Genomic DNA, 16544 nt, shown 5'->3' on the forward strand with positions numbered 1-16544 from the left:
CTGGTCCCAGTTACTCCCAGTGTTGAGACAGATGTTTGTTCCTGCTTACCTCTGATCCTGAGTGTGTCGGAGCACCTGGGAATGGAGCTTCCTCTGGGTGTTGTGGGACTGGCTGTGGAACTTGTGCCCAAGGTCTGCTCTGGACCCCAGCCCAGACAGACCAGAAGGAACCCAAGTCACTGGGCTGGCAGAGTTCCTATGTGCCTGGTCCCAATGATCCCAGTTACCGGATTTATTTTTTTATAACCAGTCATACAGAAGTTCAGCATGCACAATCAGATGTGTATATTAAATACACTTACTATGCTCTTATATATGCATTCTCTTTGTGTACTTACTATGCTTTTCTAGCTATTTTAGAGTATGTTCCCTTTGCTTGTATAAATAGTAGTTTGCAAGCCAAGCATGATGGTGCATCCATGTAATCCCATTACTCAAGAGGCAGATGCTGGAGCGTTTCATGTCCAAGGCCAGCCTAGCTGAATACCCATGTCAAAAAAGGGAAGATTTACTATGAAAATGTATTCCACGTTAAGCGGCAGCCACTGCTGGCAGTGTCTTGATTTCATCCAGAGGCCACATCAGGGCTGCAGATGCACAGCTGGTAAAGATGCCTAGCACCCAAGAAGCCCTAGGTTCAATCCTTAGCACTGTATAATAAGCAAGCAACAGTGTCCCAGACCTGAAATCCCAGAAATCAGGGGTGGGGAGGGGGGGTCCAGGAGGCTCAGAAGTACAAGGTCATCCTCAGCTATGTGGACATGTTTAATGATAGGACTAGGTTTGTGTGCACACAGTGTGTGTTGCTCAGACACTGACAGACCCCTAATGCTACATTACTCAGAATGTATCCCCATCATTAAGTAACACGTGGCTGCATTTATGGAACACTGAGACATCATCCACGCTGTGCATTCCTCCGGGTGAACAGACTAAGCTGGAGATGACAGGACACAGGTCGCCGCATGAAGCATGTTTTAACACACTGAAAATGATCGGAAATCATACCATCTAAATTATAACATTAGAAGAGAATAATAAATTACACAGGGAAGTTGCAAATATTTAGAGGTTAGGTTAACATGACAAGAGAAATCTTAAAAACAACTCACTGAGATCTGTAGCATATCTCTAATGGGTAGTAGCACTTGGGAGACAGAGGCAGAAGGATCAGGAGTTCAAAGACAGCCTCGGTTACAAGTTTGAGGCTGGCTGGGGCTGCATGTGACATTGTCTCAAAAAGCAAAACCACCCAAAACTGACAAAATCTGATCACTAAGTTTTTGAACTTATTGAGGTGGGTGGGATGCTCCTAAACCCATTTCAAGAAGAGATTACCAGGCTGGGGAAACAGCTCACATCTGTGAGGTGCTTTCCACACAGCCTAAGGACCTGACTTCAATTCCCCAGGACCCACTAAGAAAGCCGGATGCAATGGTGCTTGCTTATAATACTAGCCCTGGGCAAGCAGAGACAGGCGGATCCTTGGGACTATAGGGCCGGCCAGCCTAGCCTACAGGGTGCTCTCCAGGCCAATGGAGGACCCTGTCTCAAAAACTCACCATTCCCAACACACTGTCCTCGCTTGCTTTCTATTGGTGGATAAACATCATGACCCAAAATGCCTCTGCGGAGGAAATGGTTCTTTAGCTTTCAGATCCACTTCACAGTCCACCATTGAGGGAAGTCAGGGCAGGAACTTAAGCAGACATGGAAGCAGAGACTGTGGAAGAATGCAGCTTACTGCTCTGCTCCCCATGGCCTGCTCATCCTGCTTTCTCACACCACCCAGGACCACCCGCGCAGGAGTGGTGGTGCCCACTGTGGCAAGAAAATGCCCCACAGACATGCCTATGGGCAATACCACGGAGACAATTCCACAGGCAAGGTTCCTCTTCGCAGATGATGCTATCCTCTGTCAAGATAACAAGAAACAAAAGCCAAAACATTCTAACCGGCTCTCATGAATTACCCCCCCCACGTATGCACCCCCTGCATGTGAGCATCTCTGCATACATGTGTATACACATACAACATACATAAGGGGGCGATTCCTGGCTTACAAGAGTATCATATCATATCATATCATACCATATCATATACCATACTATACCATACCATACCATACCATGAGAAAAAGCTCTGCCAGTAATGACCTAAGATAATGCTTAAAAAGCACAAAGGCTGTGCTGGAGAAATGGCTCAGTGGGTAAAGGAGCTTGCGGCCATACCCAGTGACTTGAGTTTGATTCCTGGCACCCATGTAATTGAAGACAAGAAGAATTCCTGAAAGTTGTTCCTTCGTCTCCACATATGATCTGTGGCACACACACACACACACACATGCACACTCACACACATACACACATACATGCACACTGACATATACACACACATACATGCACACACTACTCACACATACACACACATACACACACACACACATGCACACTCACACACATATACACACATGCACACACACACATACACACATGCACATACATGCACACACACACACACCTTGACACAAGATAAATAATATAATAGAACATTAAATATATTAAATATAATAGAACATTAAAGAAAAGCAGCAGTGAAACAGCACAGAAAGTCCTCAGGAAAACAGCAACAACAAATCCTAACACATAAGACACAGGCCCAGCGACAATACACCTTAACACATAAGACACAGGCCCAGCTACAACACACCCTAACACGTAAGACACAGGCCCAGCGACAACACACCCTAACACGTAAGACACAGGCCCAGCGACAACACACCCTAACACGTAAGACACAGGCCCAGCGACAACACACCCTAACACGTAAGACACAGGCCCAGCGACAACACACCCTAACACGTAAGACACAGGTCCAGCGACAACACACCCTAACACGTAAGACACAGGCCCAGCGACAACACACCCTAACACGTAAGACACAGGCCCAGCAGCTGAGAGTGAGCTCAGTGGCTCTCACCTGATGCACACAAAGCCCCAGCATCAGAATCAGTGAGACAGAAAAAGAGATGATGAAGAAGGAGTTAACAAAGCCAGAAGCCCAGTCTCGGAAATAAACAAAACTTACAAAGGCCTTACTAGACACCTCAGGAAGAACAAAGGGAACACATCCCAGCAATACTGGGAATGAGAGATGATTCACAGCCGCAGACCCTACAGATTTTTAAAGGACAATGGGGGCGTGTTGTGAACAACATTATTATCAACAAATTAAACAACTTGGTCTAACTAAAAAATTGTCTTGAAAAACACTCTTTAGGGCTGGTGAAATGGCTCAGCGGGTAAGAGCACTGACTGTTCTTCTGAAGGTCCTGAGTTCAAATTTCAGCAACCACATGGTAGCTCACAACCACCCATAGTGAGATCTGACGCCCTCTTCTGGTGTGTCTGAACACGGCTACAGTGTACTTAATTATAATAATAAATAAATCTTTAAAAGAAAAAGAAAAACACTCTAACACTCTTTACAATACAAAAAAAACATGAAGCCTGTATTAATTAGGATTTCACTGCTGTGAACAGACACCATGACCAAGGTAACTATTATAAGGACAACATTTAATTGGAGCTGGCTGACAGGTTCAGAGGTTCAATCCATTATCATCAAGGCAGGAGCATGGCAGCATCCAGGCAGGCATGATGTAGGAGGAGCTGAGAGTTCTACATCTTCATCTGAAGGCTGCTGGCAGAAGACTGGCTTCCAGGCAGTGAGGATAAGGGTCTTAAAGTCCACACCCACAGTGACACACTTCCTCCAATAGGGCCATACCTTCTAATAGTGCCACTCCCTGGGCTGAGCATAGACAAACCATCACAAAGCCAAAACAATCTTGATTCTCTTTGAAGTAAAGAAATAAAATTCATGATTAAACAAAAATCTTAGAAACAAGAAAATGCCTGTCCAGGAGAGTTCACTAGTCACTTCTGCCAAACACCAAGGAAACGGTAACAATAATGTTGCATTCATTATCTTGGAAATTAAGGGGAGAGACATTTTCCAACTCATTTTACCAGACCAGTATAGGCCTAGTCTCCGCAGGGCATGGAGTAAGCTGGGAACTCCATCGATGACAAAAGGTTGCTTTTGCTTATCTCCATCTTCCTTACACATATAGTACTTCTAGCAAATTTAACCAGTAAATAGTCTCAGAATTCTGATTTGACAGAAAAGATGCATAATTTGGTGTTCATTACAGAAGGACTAGTTATGGTCACATAGACACTAACTCCGAAATATCATGGAATTAGCTTCCTGTGTCATCAGTTTCAAAGTCTGGGTCCATCGGTTAGCAGTGGGGCTGCACAGAGTTCTGTATCCGGGAGCAAAGGTCATCACAAGGAAGTCAGTCTACCTTGGGACACGTCGCTCAGCAAAGCATGGGCTGGGTTAGGGAGTAAGTGGCCACTGTGACGCAGTTAGTCTTCTCCTTCTACCACGTCTCTCATCCTGCAGTTAGTGCTTCTCCTTCTACCACGTCTATCGTCCTGCGAATATTTATCTCTGCGCCAATTTTGATTTCTTGTGTGCGCTCTCCTGTCTCCACAGAGCTTGCTTCCCATGTTTAGTTGCATGTCCTTAAACTTCCTTTTTGGCAGGCTTATGGATTTATTAACTGTTTTATGAAGTTTGGGTAATATGATGTGATTTTTTTAGAATGTTAATCCTGGACTGGCAATCAATGAAAAATAGTGACAGTAGCTTTTGTTTCTTAATTGTTAAGTGCTTACATATCTTTATGCTTAGCTGCATTTCCCAACACTACAATAAACATGTTACTTTTATAGTCGGGGGAGGGGATAAATAAATAACCAAGGAGGGACATGGTGACTGCTAATCCTGATTGTGAATGGAATCGCCTAGAAGATGCACATCTCCGTGTGCCTGTGAGCTTCCTTCTGAAGAGGATTAACCAAAGGGGAGACTAACCACCAGAGCGGGCATCACATTCCAACAAGTGGCTCGGACACGAAGAGATCCAAGGAAAAGCAGTGTGGCCTGCCTGCTTCCACTCCTTCCTGACTGCACATGTCCTGCCGCCGCTGCCGCTGCTACTGACGATATTGCTGCTGGTGATAATGGTGGTGGTGCTGCTGCTGCTGACAATGTTCCGCTGCTGGTGCTGGTGGTGATGTTGCTGCTGCTTCTGTGGCTGCTATCAGCCTGCAGCTTCTTTCACCTCCCAAGACAAACTGAGTACCAGGAGCTCTTCAGCAATCCTCTAGGTCTTTAGTAACAGGTTGGGACTGTTGTGGCTTCATGAACTAAGTAAGCAGCTACCTTCTCTCTGCTTCTAGAGCCTGCAGACAGCCAGTGTCAGCCTTGTCAGGCCCTACAGTGTGAGCTAGTCTACTCATATACACACACATACACAGCCAGTGTGAGCCTAATCAGGCCCTACGGTGTGAGCTAGTCTACTCATATATACACACATACACAGCCAGTGTGAGCCTAATCAGGCCCTACGGTGTGAGCTAGTCTACTCATCTCCTTTTATAATACACACACACACACACACACACACACACACATATACATACACACATACACAATGTGTGCACACACAATCTACTATTTCTACTCCTCTTAAGTGACAAGAGGACTTTTTGGGCTTCCAAGCTTGGAAGAGAGGTGTCTTCTTGACCTACCATTTGGTACTTATTTGTTAAAGTTGCTCCCGACATTTCCTCAGCCTTACACAATAGTCTGGTCAGAAAGCTACAGACTACTGGCAATTATGAAAGCAAGCTCATTTCCATTTTTAAAATGAAAAGTAGTCGACTTACAGGAATTCACTGAACTTGATTCCCATCATGAAGCCGTCTCCCCCAAACCCTATTGAAGACCTTCCAGCTCATAAACAGTCCCTTCCTATGGCGGTCTCGCCAGGCAGTGGTGGCGTATGCCTTTAATCCCAGCACTTGGGAGGCAGAGGCAGATGGATTTCTGAGTTCGAGGCCAGCCTGGTCTACAGAGTTCTAAGACAGTCAGGGCTATACAGAGAAACCCTCTCTTAAAAAACCAAAACCAAAACCAAAAACAAACAAACAAACAAAAACAAAACAAAACAAAAAAACAAGTATATGCATTTTTAAAGTGACCTTGCCCTTTCTAACGTATCCTTCCAACTTCTACCCAGCCTTGTAAGAGCATCTTCCTATTGGCAGTCTCTCTCTTTCTCTCTAGCTTGTCGAAAAAGGTACCCTTGTGTAGATCAAGCAGGACCCAGAATTGGCAGACTTCGACTTCCTTGTGAGTGTAGACCTGAGTCCTGCAAAGGGTGGCACTTGTTCCTTCCCTAAACATCACCAAGTTTGCTGCAGGTAGGTGTGAATAGCGGGCATAGCGGGGGTGACCCCATGAAGGGATACTTAGGTTCTATGTTGGGTAGAGCAGCGAAATCCAACCTTAGGTGTACAAAGAAATCACCTTGGTAGGCAAGGAGTATTAAAAACTCCTTGTGTAAAAAAGCCATTCTCTGGGTTATTGAGATGGATCGGTGGGAAAGAGCACTGGCTACTTTTCCAGAGGACCTGGGTTCAACTTCCAGTGTCTATGGGGCAGCTCACAACCATGGAGCTCACCTTCAGTCCCAGTGATCCAGTGCCCTCTTCTGGTCTCCATTACTACTGTACACTCAAGTGTACAGACACACATGCAGAAACAGAAATACATGCAGATAAAGCTGAAACATCCCCAAGGCCTGACACTATTACTGAGGCTATGGAGCACTCACAAAAAGGGACCTAGCATGACCGCACTCCAGAAGACCCAACAAGCAGCTGAAAGAGTCAGAGGCAGATATTTGCACCCAACCAATGGACAGAAGCAGCTGACCCCTATTGTTGAATTAGGGAAGGCTGAAAGAAGCTGAGGAGGAGGGCAACCCTGTAGGAGGACCAGAAGTGAGTCAATTAATCCGGACCCCCGAGATCTCTCAAACAATGGACCATCAATGAGGCAGCATACACCAGCTGATATGAGGCCCCCAATATACATACAGTAGAGGACTGCCTGATCTGGGTTTAGTCAGAGAAGATGCACCTAACCCTCAAGAGACTAGAGGCCCCAGGGAGTTTAGAGGTCAGGTCGAGTGGAGGGTGGGGGCATCCATGTGGAGACAAGGAGTAGTGAGGAGGTGTGGGTGTGGAACAGTAGGAGGGTGGGCGGGGGTGGGAAGAATAAAATACAGAGTGTAAAAATAAATAAATAAATTTTTAAAAAGAGACAACATCCCTACACATAAAATAAATTTAAATAAATGAAAAAAAACCCACTCATTCTCCCAAATCAAAAATACCAGGGATTAGCTATGTCATCCTGAACAGGTCACTCAATTCCTGTGAGCCCCAGGTTTTACACCTAAAAAGCCAACTTGAGAAAACCTTGTGTGGTGATTTGAGTATGTGTGGCTCATGGTAAGTGGCATTATTAGGAGGTGTGGCTTTGCTAGAATAGATGTGACCTTGTTGGAGGAAGTGCGCCACTTTGTCAAAGGAGGGCTTTGAGGGTTACCAGTGCTCGAGCTTCTCGTGTGGAAGACAGAGCTTCCTGCCATCTGCCTGCAGAAGAGAGGCTCCTCCTGGCTGCCTTCCGATGGAGACGGAGACCTCTGAGCTCCTCCACCAGCACCATGTCTGCCTGCACACTGCCATGCTTCCTGTTATGCTGATAAAGGACTGAAAGCCAGCCTCAATTAAATGTTCTTTTATAGGAGTTACCCTGTCATGTTGTTTCTTCACAGCAATGGAAACCCTAAGACACCTGGCTACTTCAAGAGATGTTGTAAAGATCAAATAAATGGATTTCTTTCCAAAGTCAGACAAACATTGTGACATGCTAGTTACCTTATGTTCTTTAATGGGCTTCTTGCTGCCATAGGCTCCTTTTGGTGACAAAATAAGCACAGAATACATCTGCTCACCATGAGATAGAATTGGCACCTGTAGGACCTGAGCCCTACGATTCTGGCAACAACTAATGAGGTTGGTCAAGCCAATCGTGGAAAATGCCAGTGTTCTCTTCGACGACCGTGTGTTGCAGGGTATTTGATCACACTGAATCCTGAGATTGTGTTATTTACTGGGAGAAAGAAAAAACCAACCCTGTTTTTAGTAGTGGTATGGTTCAGCCTTAGCACCCAGCTTTAATCCAAGAGCTTTCTGCTTGCACATGGTAAACAGGATTAAATAAAGTCAACCATTGGCCATGAGGCAGAGCAAGCAACCAGTTGACCGGAAGAAAACATTGGATTATTAAGAAAAAAAACCATAGATGGTATGAGGGAGTCCAGAGGACAGGTTGAGAGAGGGACAGGAAGGAGAAGGGAGGAACAATTTGAAGGTGTTTCTGAGATGTTGTGAGGGAGGGGCATCGCTTCTTGGACATAGGCTGGGTGCTTTCTCTGCCTCTCTGAGCTCACAAGCTTTCACCCCCAGCATCTGGCTGCTGGGTCTTCATTGGTAAAATTGAAAGTTGAGATTTTCTTAGAAAACAACTACTGTGTGTACAAGCTTGGATGTTATTTAGGACACAGTAAAATATCCTAGTAGATGCTATATGGTATGATGAAAGTTCACTTAGGGAAACTGCAAGATCAAGAACAGGTGTGTGTGTGTGTGTGTGTGTGTGTGTGTGTGTGTGCGTGTGTGTATACCCTTTGTGTATGTGCATCTCTGTGTGTGCGCGTGTATGACCCTTTGTGTGTCTGTGTGTGTGTGTGTGTATGTGTGTATGTGTATGCCCTTTGCCATTGACTTTCAAATCCTCTCCCACTAGATGGGCCAAATTGGCGCCTATTTCTGGTTAATCCTTTCCTTAATTGTGTGAGCTTGGCCAATTTTCTATTTCCATAGGCCTCCGCTGGAGCTTGAGTATGCTCTAATAGAAAATGTTGCAATTTCCTTTCATTCCTAAAATGAATTGACTGGTGAATTGAAGCACGATTTCACCTGGTCATTTAAAATCTTTTTAATTTTTTTTAAATTTATTTTATTTATTTTATGTGTATGAGTACACTGTAGCTGTACAGATGGCCTTGAGCCATCATGTGTGTGGCTGCTGGGAATTGAACTCAGGACCTCTGCCGGCCCCACTCACTCCATTGTAATTTACTGCAGCTGTCTTCAGACACACCAGAAGAGGGAGGGTGTACGATCTCATTACAGGTGGTTGTGAGTCACCATGTGGTTGCTGGGATCCGAACTCAGGACCTTCGGAAGAGCAGTCAGTGCTCTTACCTGCTGAGCCGTCTCTCCAGCCCATTTAAAATCATTTTGTAAACAATTTTAGATTTTCCCTGTACCTGCTTTTATGTCATTATTTGTTAACCAATAATTTGGCCAGGATCTCTTTGCCAGGAGATTAGCCCCTATAACGTCACCACTTTTTAGTAAAATAGGGACTGTTTGTCAGCTAAGGTAATGGATACATATTATATTTGCAGCGTGGAGTCAGCAAATGCCTGTGGCCAGGTTCCCAATGTGGTTCATTTCTGGGGAAGGCAGAAGCCACTTTATACACTCATTATTAGCTAAAATTAACTTGGAGGTGACTTCAGAAAGGCTTCAAGTATGGCCAGATACATGACCCATGAGCACTGAGTTCCTTCTGTCTCCAGAGCTGTTTGAAATCCCTTTCTGACATCAGCGAGTTAATTAGCAGCACTGCCTCCAGTTGTCGAAGGGTTGACCCAAGATCTGAGACTCAGGCAGCCCCTGGACTTCAATGCCTTAGTGCCTGGTTGAAAATACAGAACATGGCTACTGTGAATACAATGTTTTTCACACAAAACCAACCCAGGCTACCACAAAGTCACCTCGATGCCTTCATGTCTCTTAATCACTCACCAGATACACCCCAGTCACCTTAGACTATTTCTCCATGATCCCCAGTTACCTACACCACTTTACTTTTTATCAGTAAGTGGAAAGCAGAGCCTAGAAAATTCCTTTGGGAAAGAGAGAACTAATTCAAGAAATAGACCTGAATGCCTACAATGTCAGGCATAAGAGATGTAGCTTCAAACAGCACAAATGTCTTTAATGAGGGGGATTAATTACATTCTAATTAAAAACTGATAGAAAATGGTGTCTGTTCATTTGTCATAACCCTTAAGTATACTTCAGCTTGGCTGGAGTCTTTGTGTATGTTTTTGACTGTGTAGTTTGAGACTGGGTCTATGAGACTATGTTTGTGTCGTTTGAGACTGGGTCTCATTCTGGAGTCGAAGCTGTCTTGGAACCTGAGATCCTCCTGCCTCAGTCTTCCAAGTGCTAGGATTATAGGTGGGTGTCACCACCATTTTCCTAAAATGCAGCATTGCCAAGTTGAGGAAAATCTCCAAATATTCAAAACTAAGTTGGCTTTCCAGCTCACAATGAGAGTGTATTGTTAGTATTCATATTTACCTTTGCCAAAGTCAGAGGACCAGTATGTCTTATTGTATAACTACTCAGACCTGTGGCATAGGAATCTCCACTTGTGCCCTTGGCTCACGGACACCAGGACTGCTGATGTATTCATTGGAAGGTTCCATTCCCTGCACATTTCATTATATGTAAGTACACTGTAGCTGTCTTCAGACACTTTTTCTTCTATGTCTAACTATGTAGCCCAAGCTGGCCTCATAGTGCTAGGGTTATAGGTGTGAGCTACAATGCCCAGCAGAGGGGATTGGGATGTGGGAGAAGTCAACCACCTGGCTTCCTGTTAGAGGACCAGTGGTGCTGAGCGGTGGCCAAAATGTTACTATTGATATTATGGGATGGAATCAGTGAAAGCAACAATGTAAGCAGGGGAGGAAGATGATTTGTGAGTAAAGATACTTGCCACTAAGCCTGATGATCTGAGTTCAATATCCCAGACCCAGATGGTGGCAGAAGAGAACAGGCTCACTCAAGTTGTCCTCTGACCTCCACACTTGATGGCACATGTATGCACATACACACAATAAATAAATAAAGAAGTGTAATAATTTAAAAAGAATCAACATGGAGTTTATGGACTGGTATGGCAGCTTGGCCTTCACCTTGGGCTCCTGATGTCAGCTTTCATATCTTTTGGAACACACTTCAGTCATACTTCAGTGTCTCTATTAAAACTGTAGGGCTGAGTGTGGTAGCACACGCCTCCAATCTTAGCACTCCAGAGGCAGAGGCAGGTGGATTTCTGGGTTCGAGGCAGCTTGGTCTACAAATGAGTCCAGGACAGCCAGAGCTACACAGAAAAACCCTGGTTCAAGTTAAATGAATGAATGAATGAATGAATGAATGAATGAATGAAAAATCAAATCTTTGTAGAGCTAGCTGTAACTCAGTTGGCAGAATACTTGCTTAGCATGCATGACGTCCTGGGTTCCACCTACCTCCAGCACCACAGAACCCTGGATGTTGTGGTACTTGCCTTTAACTCAGCACTTGGGAGATGAACACAGAAAGATCAGAAGTGAAGGTCATCCTTAGCTTCAGAGCACGTTCAAGGCCAGCCCAAGACATACAAGACCTTGTCTCAAAAACAAACAGCCTCTCTGTAAATGGATACCATTTTATTGACACACCATCGGTTCTTCTCTAAAGCAAACTCTCACCTTCAAAGGCATCCCCCAGAAAACAGTTTCGTACTCCCTCAGAGGTGGAAGTTATGTGGTATCATTCCAACTGCCCTGAACTCAAAGACGCACTTCACCCCAAATATCCTCCTACTCCTCCCTCAATTACACCACTGAGGAGCCCTCACGTTGGTCAAGGCTGTGCTTCAGCTCAGGATACGTTCTCAGCACTCTAGAAGGACGAGGAAGTGTTTGAATCACATTTCAAACAGCACAGAGAAAACATCACGAAGCGCTTCAGGTGGCAGAGTCACCACACAGCAAACATAATCACTTCTGCCATCAGTGTGCTGGGGCAACATCTAATTAACACAGTCTCATCCGCCCATGATGCTAGCTGGCAGCTGCTCAGCAGATTTTCCTCAAACCATCATTGAGAGATAGTGCCCAGTGCCCATGGAGGGAGGGGAAGAGAGTTGGGGGAAGGAGGGAAGGAGAGCGAGAGAGGAAGAGAGAGAAGGAAGGAGGGGAGAGGGGAGAGGGAGGAGGTAACATACCTCAGGTAGCCCAGCCTAGCCTCAAACTAATTAGGTAGGTAGCTGTAGATCCACTTTCCAAGTGTTGGAATTCTGGCACACACTATCATCCAGCCTTTGGGGGAGCTCACAGGTGAAGGTGATGGACACCTTCCCTTTTCTCCTAAAAATCTCCATGGAGATCCCTTTCTTGTCTCTTTGTGCACTTAACCAGTTATCGACTTGTAGGGAGAACAATACATAAGACACAGCTCACAATTTTTTTTTTTTTTTTTGACATCTGACAACATATATAAGAGCAAGTGTTTGGGGCCAGAACTGAATCCAACTGTTCCAGTTAATACAACTCTAAAGAAACCATATTGAATGATCTGGGTCTGTTTTCTCATCTCTGAAATGGGCTGATAATAGGAATTAACATCACTGTGTGTTAAGGAGCAAACAGGCTAAGATTTGCAAATTTCTTAACAAGGGAACAGGCGGCAAATTTAATTATTAGTCTTTAATAACTGCCTTAGTAACTGCTTTTGCCAGGCAGTTACCATTATCCCTGCCCAGATAGATGAGACATACTGACTCACTCCCAATGATACCAGGATTTCTGACTCCAGGCCTCAGGATCCTCATCACCCTCCATTGCCCTCCATCACTTTAAAGGCTTTTATAGAATGGGATGCAGTATCCAGCACAAGAAGAGAATTCTCTTTGGTGAAGGCCAGAGCTACGGGCCGGGAGAGGCCATGAGTAACTATAGGCTTCAGGGTTGGAAATTCCTCAGGTTTCCCCAAGCATACGATGCCTGGCCCAGAAGTATCAGCAATAATCACGTTTCCTTGGCGATCGAAGGTCACAGCAGAGGCCGTTACTTTAGAGGGGAAGAGGAGGTTCAGCCCGAAGCTATCTACCTGGCCAATCAGCTGCATAGTGGAGTTGAACACCTTCACCCTTGTGTTGTTATTGCCGGCCGTACCAAAGGCACAAGGATGTTCTAGGACCGCGATGGCCCCGGTGAGCCATGACACTGCCACCCCACGGGGATTGCACAGGTGACCTTGCAACCTCTCAATCTTCCGAAGGACCCCTTCAGGGAAATCCGCTTCCAGCAGGTGCAAAGTCCCTGCCTCTGTATCGGTCACCAGGACCCCGTTGTGAGGGGTGATCTCCACACCCCAAGGCAGGGAAAATTGCTTTCCCACAACCAGCTTGATCTGGCCAAAGAAATCAAACACTTTGAGAGAGCAGTCGCCAGCGTCGGTGACAACCACATGGCAGTCGTTCGTGACGGCGACATCCAGTGGGTACTTCACGTCGTGCGCTGCATCCCCCTTCTCTCCAAACTGGTGTGCACCTCCTCCTCCAGAGTCAAAGATCTTGACCCGTCTCTTACCGTCGTGCACGACCACTACCCGTCCGGTCTTGGGGCACAGTGCAAGTCCTGTGGGGTTCACGAGGGTCCCCCACCCGCCGAAGGCATGGTAGCAGGTGAGAGCCCCCGGCGCAAAGGGGGCGGTGCTAAGGGCAGCGGGGGACGCGTGGAGGGTGGAGCCCAGGAGCTCCAGAAGGTGCAGCACCGGCAGGCAATCGCTGGTGTCACAGGCTCGGCAGGCCCGCCGGCAAAAGGGACACTCGAGGCCCAGCGTCCGCGGGTGCGCGAGGGCCGCGACGCAGGCCAAGCAGACCACGTGGCCGCAAGGCAGGTTGCGCGGGCGCCGCTGCTGCCAGTGGCCGAACCTCTCGAAGCACACCTTGCACTCCAGCAGGCTGACCTCCGCCTCACGCACCAGCTCCGGCCGCACCCCCGCCGCCGCCGCCGCCGTCACCTCCTCCCCCATTGCTGCCGCCGCTCCGCGGCCTCCGCGCAGCCCTCGGTCACAGCCACGGTCACGGGGCGGGGCATGCGCTCTGACGCGGGGCGCGCGCTGCCGCCCCCTCGCGGACGCACGACGCAATCGTCCGCATGCGCGATGCGCAGACCGGGGGTGATCACGTCACGGGTGGGAGATCCCAGAATTAGAGATTGAGACGCATCTCGGGAGAACGAGTGGGTCTCTCCGTGTTCGCCTGTAAGTGGCAGCTAGTCTCCCAGGGATGGTGCCCAGCAGGGCTACCAGTCAGCTTCTCTGGGAACTGGGTACCAGAGCTGGGCAGGAACAAGACATGGCTCCCAGTCCCTGTATAGTAAGACTCTGAAGACAGAGACAGAAGAAAGAAGGTAACTTCAAGAGGGAGAGGCAGATGTGCACGCCTGTCTGGTGTGTTTTATCACTCTTGTGAGAAGGTAGCCCTCAAAGAACTGGGTGTGGTCGTTGTGATGCCAGAACTCAGGCGTCAGAAACAGGAGAATAGCAGTTGGTGGTTAGTTGGAGGCCAGCCTAGGCTACAGTGCCTAAAAAAATTTACCCCAAAACCAAAGCAAACGAAAGAATACTTGTGAAGTGGGTTTGTGTGGAAGGTATATTTTAAAAGTTGTTGGTTCCCTTGCATGGTCTACATAGTGAATTCCAGGCCAGTTAGAGGTACAAAGGGATAGACCCTGTCTCAAAAAAACAAACAAAACAATTTAAAAACAATTTGTTAGTTAATGGCAGTTACTATAGAATTCAGTCCATGCCTGCCTTCTTTTAAATGTTTTCCTTCATTGTTTTATTTAAACCTCATGGAGGCAGTGATTGGAAGGCAGGCAGGCAGGCAGGCAGGTTGACTACAAGGCCTCTCACTATCTCACACTGATCATCAAATGTGGTTGTGTATGACAAACTCTTAGAGTATCATTGACAAAGACTTAACTGTCCGGTTTGTGGGTTACAAGGAGTTGTGAAGGGGATTATAACATACAGGTAAGTTTGAGCCAGTGGTTCCTCCCCTCAGTGGCTCCTAGTCCTGGGAAGATTGAAAGTAAAGGGGCTGAAGAGATGGCGTAGTGGTAAAGAGCTCTTGCTACCCTTCTGGAGGACATGAGTTCAGTTCCCTGCACCATCTGTAACCCCAGCTCCAGGGGATCCAGAGTCCCTTCTGCTCTCCATGAATTTGCATAGTTTGTGGCACATATTCACACAAACATATCCACCTGCATATAAATAAGTATAGGAAATATTTCAAAATTGAAAATGATTGACAATAAAGATGATCTGTCAGATCTTGGAATTATCTTAATCTTATGGTCAGCATAATCTTCCAGAATCCATTGGGGTATTCAAAACTCTCATTTTTGGAGTTAACTGTCTTACATGAACAAGGTCCTGGGCAAAACCATCTATTAGAACATTCTTATTCATTTAAAGGCTGTGATCATGATTGGTTACCCTCTTGTTCCATAGACTTCCAAGAAACTGGAGGACTCAAGCCTTTGTTAACACTCTTCGAGAGAAATTCTTTGGAAGACCAAGGAAAAGAAACAGTTTTTGTTTTTTGTTTTTTGTCATCTATTACATATCTCAGAGATTGAATGTTAGACCAGAATAACCAAGCCGGTGCTATGATTTCAAAATGCATTTCCATTCTACATAAGACACCAACTAAAATAATATCTCATACAAAGTTCTTTTATTAGTAATTTAAAAAACGGGTTTTTTTATTAGTGTGTGTGCATGTGGGTGTCTGTGTGTCTGTGTAGACGCCTGTCTGTGACCCTTGGAGGCCAGAAAGAGGATGTTAGACACCCGAAAGCCAGAATTGTAGGCAGTTGCAAGCCACTGAATGTGGGTGGGTTCCGTACTGTGGAGCCTCAAGATTGGGCAGCAAGTGTATATAACTCCTAATCAATCTCTTCAGCCTCTCAGAAATAATAAGAAAGTAGATTTAATTTACTTTATGTGTGTAAGTGTTTTCTCTGCATTATGCCTGGTGCTGTAGGAGGTCAGAGGGGGGAACTGGAACCTGGAAACTGGAGTTATGGATGGCTGTGAGCCATGACATGGATGCTGGGGACCAAACCCAGGTCTTCTGCAGGAGCAGCAAGTGTTTCTCACTGTTGAGCCTTCTCTGCAACTCCTCAGAAACAATTTGTAACTCAGGAAGTACAGTCAGGATACAAAAACTACACTATGTCTAGAACCAGTCTTGTGCAACAGAAATGTAACGAAACCCACATTTGAAAATAATTGTTGGGTGGTGGTGGCACACGCCTTGAATCCCAGCGCTTGGGAGGCAGAGGCAGGCGGATTTCTGAATTTGAGGCCAGCCTGGTCTACAGAGTGAGATCCAGGACAGACAGGGCTACACAGAGAAACCCTGTCTCAAAAAAAAAAAAGGAAAAAGAAAAGAAAAGAATTTCCTGGTAGCCCCGTTTTGAAAAAGTTAAAAAGAAAAGTGAAATGAACTTAGTGGTGTGCGTGCATCTAATTTAGACAAGCTAACTTCCGCAAGGGGCTGGCAGCTCCCACACAGAGCATGACAAATGAAGAGCCATGCTAGGAGGTGTCATGTTTTGAAGGTATTTCCCA

At 46.1% G+C, this 16544-nt stretch overlaps 1 protein-coding gene and 1 long non-coding RNA gene across 2 annotated transcripts in view; one reads left to right on the forward strand and one right to left on the reverse strand.

The window, feature by feature from the left end:
• The window catches only part of LOC116081966, a 22855-nt gene extending 16539 nt beyond the window's left edge, over nucleotides 1–6316 (forward strand). The window contains exon 3 of the long non-coding RNA XR_004115122.1: nucleotides 6205–6316. This is a non-coding gene — a long non-coding RNA (uncharacterized LOC116081966). The remainder of the gene's footprint in view (nucleotides 1–6204) is intronic.
• A 5228-nt stretch (nucleotides 6317–11544) lies between these two features.
• Nucleotides 11545–14011, reverse strand: Nhlrc1 (NHL repeat containing E3 ubiquitin protein ligase 1). Its single transcript, XM_031359244.1, has one exon. It carries the CDS (start codon nucleotides 13932–13934, stop codon nucleotides 12729–12731), a length of 1206 nt encoding a protein of 401 aa, XP_031215104.1. The 5' UTR covers nucleotides 13935–14011; the 3' UTR covers nucleotides 11545–12728.
• Between the last annotated feature and the right edge of the window lie 2533 nt (nucleotides 14012–16544).

Source organism: Mastomys coucha, unplaced genomic scaffold, assembly GCF_008632895.1.
Source record: "Mastomys coucha isolate ucsf_1 unplaced genomic scaffold, UCSF_Mcou_1 pScaffold7, whole genome shotgun sequence".
NCBI lineage: Eukaryota > Metazoa > Chordata > Mammalia > Rodentia > Muridae > Mastomys > Mastomys coucha.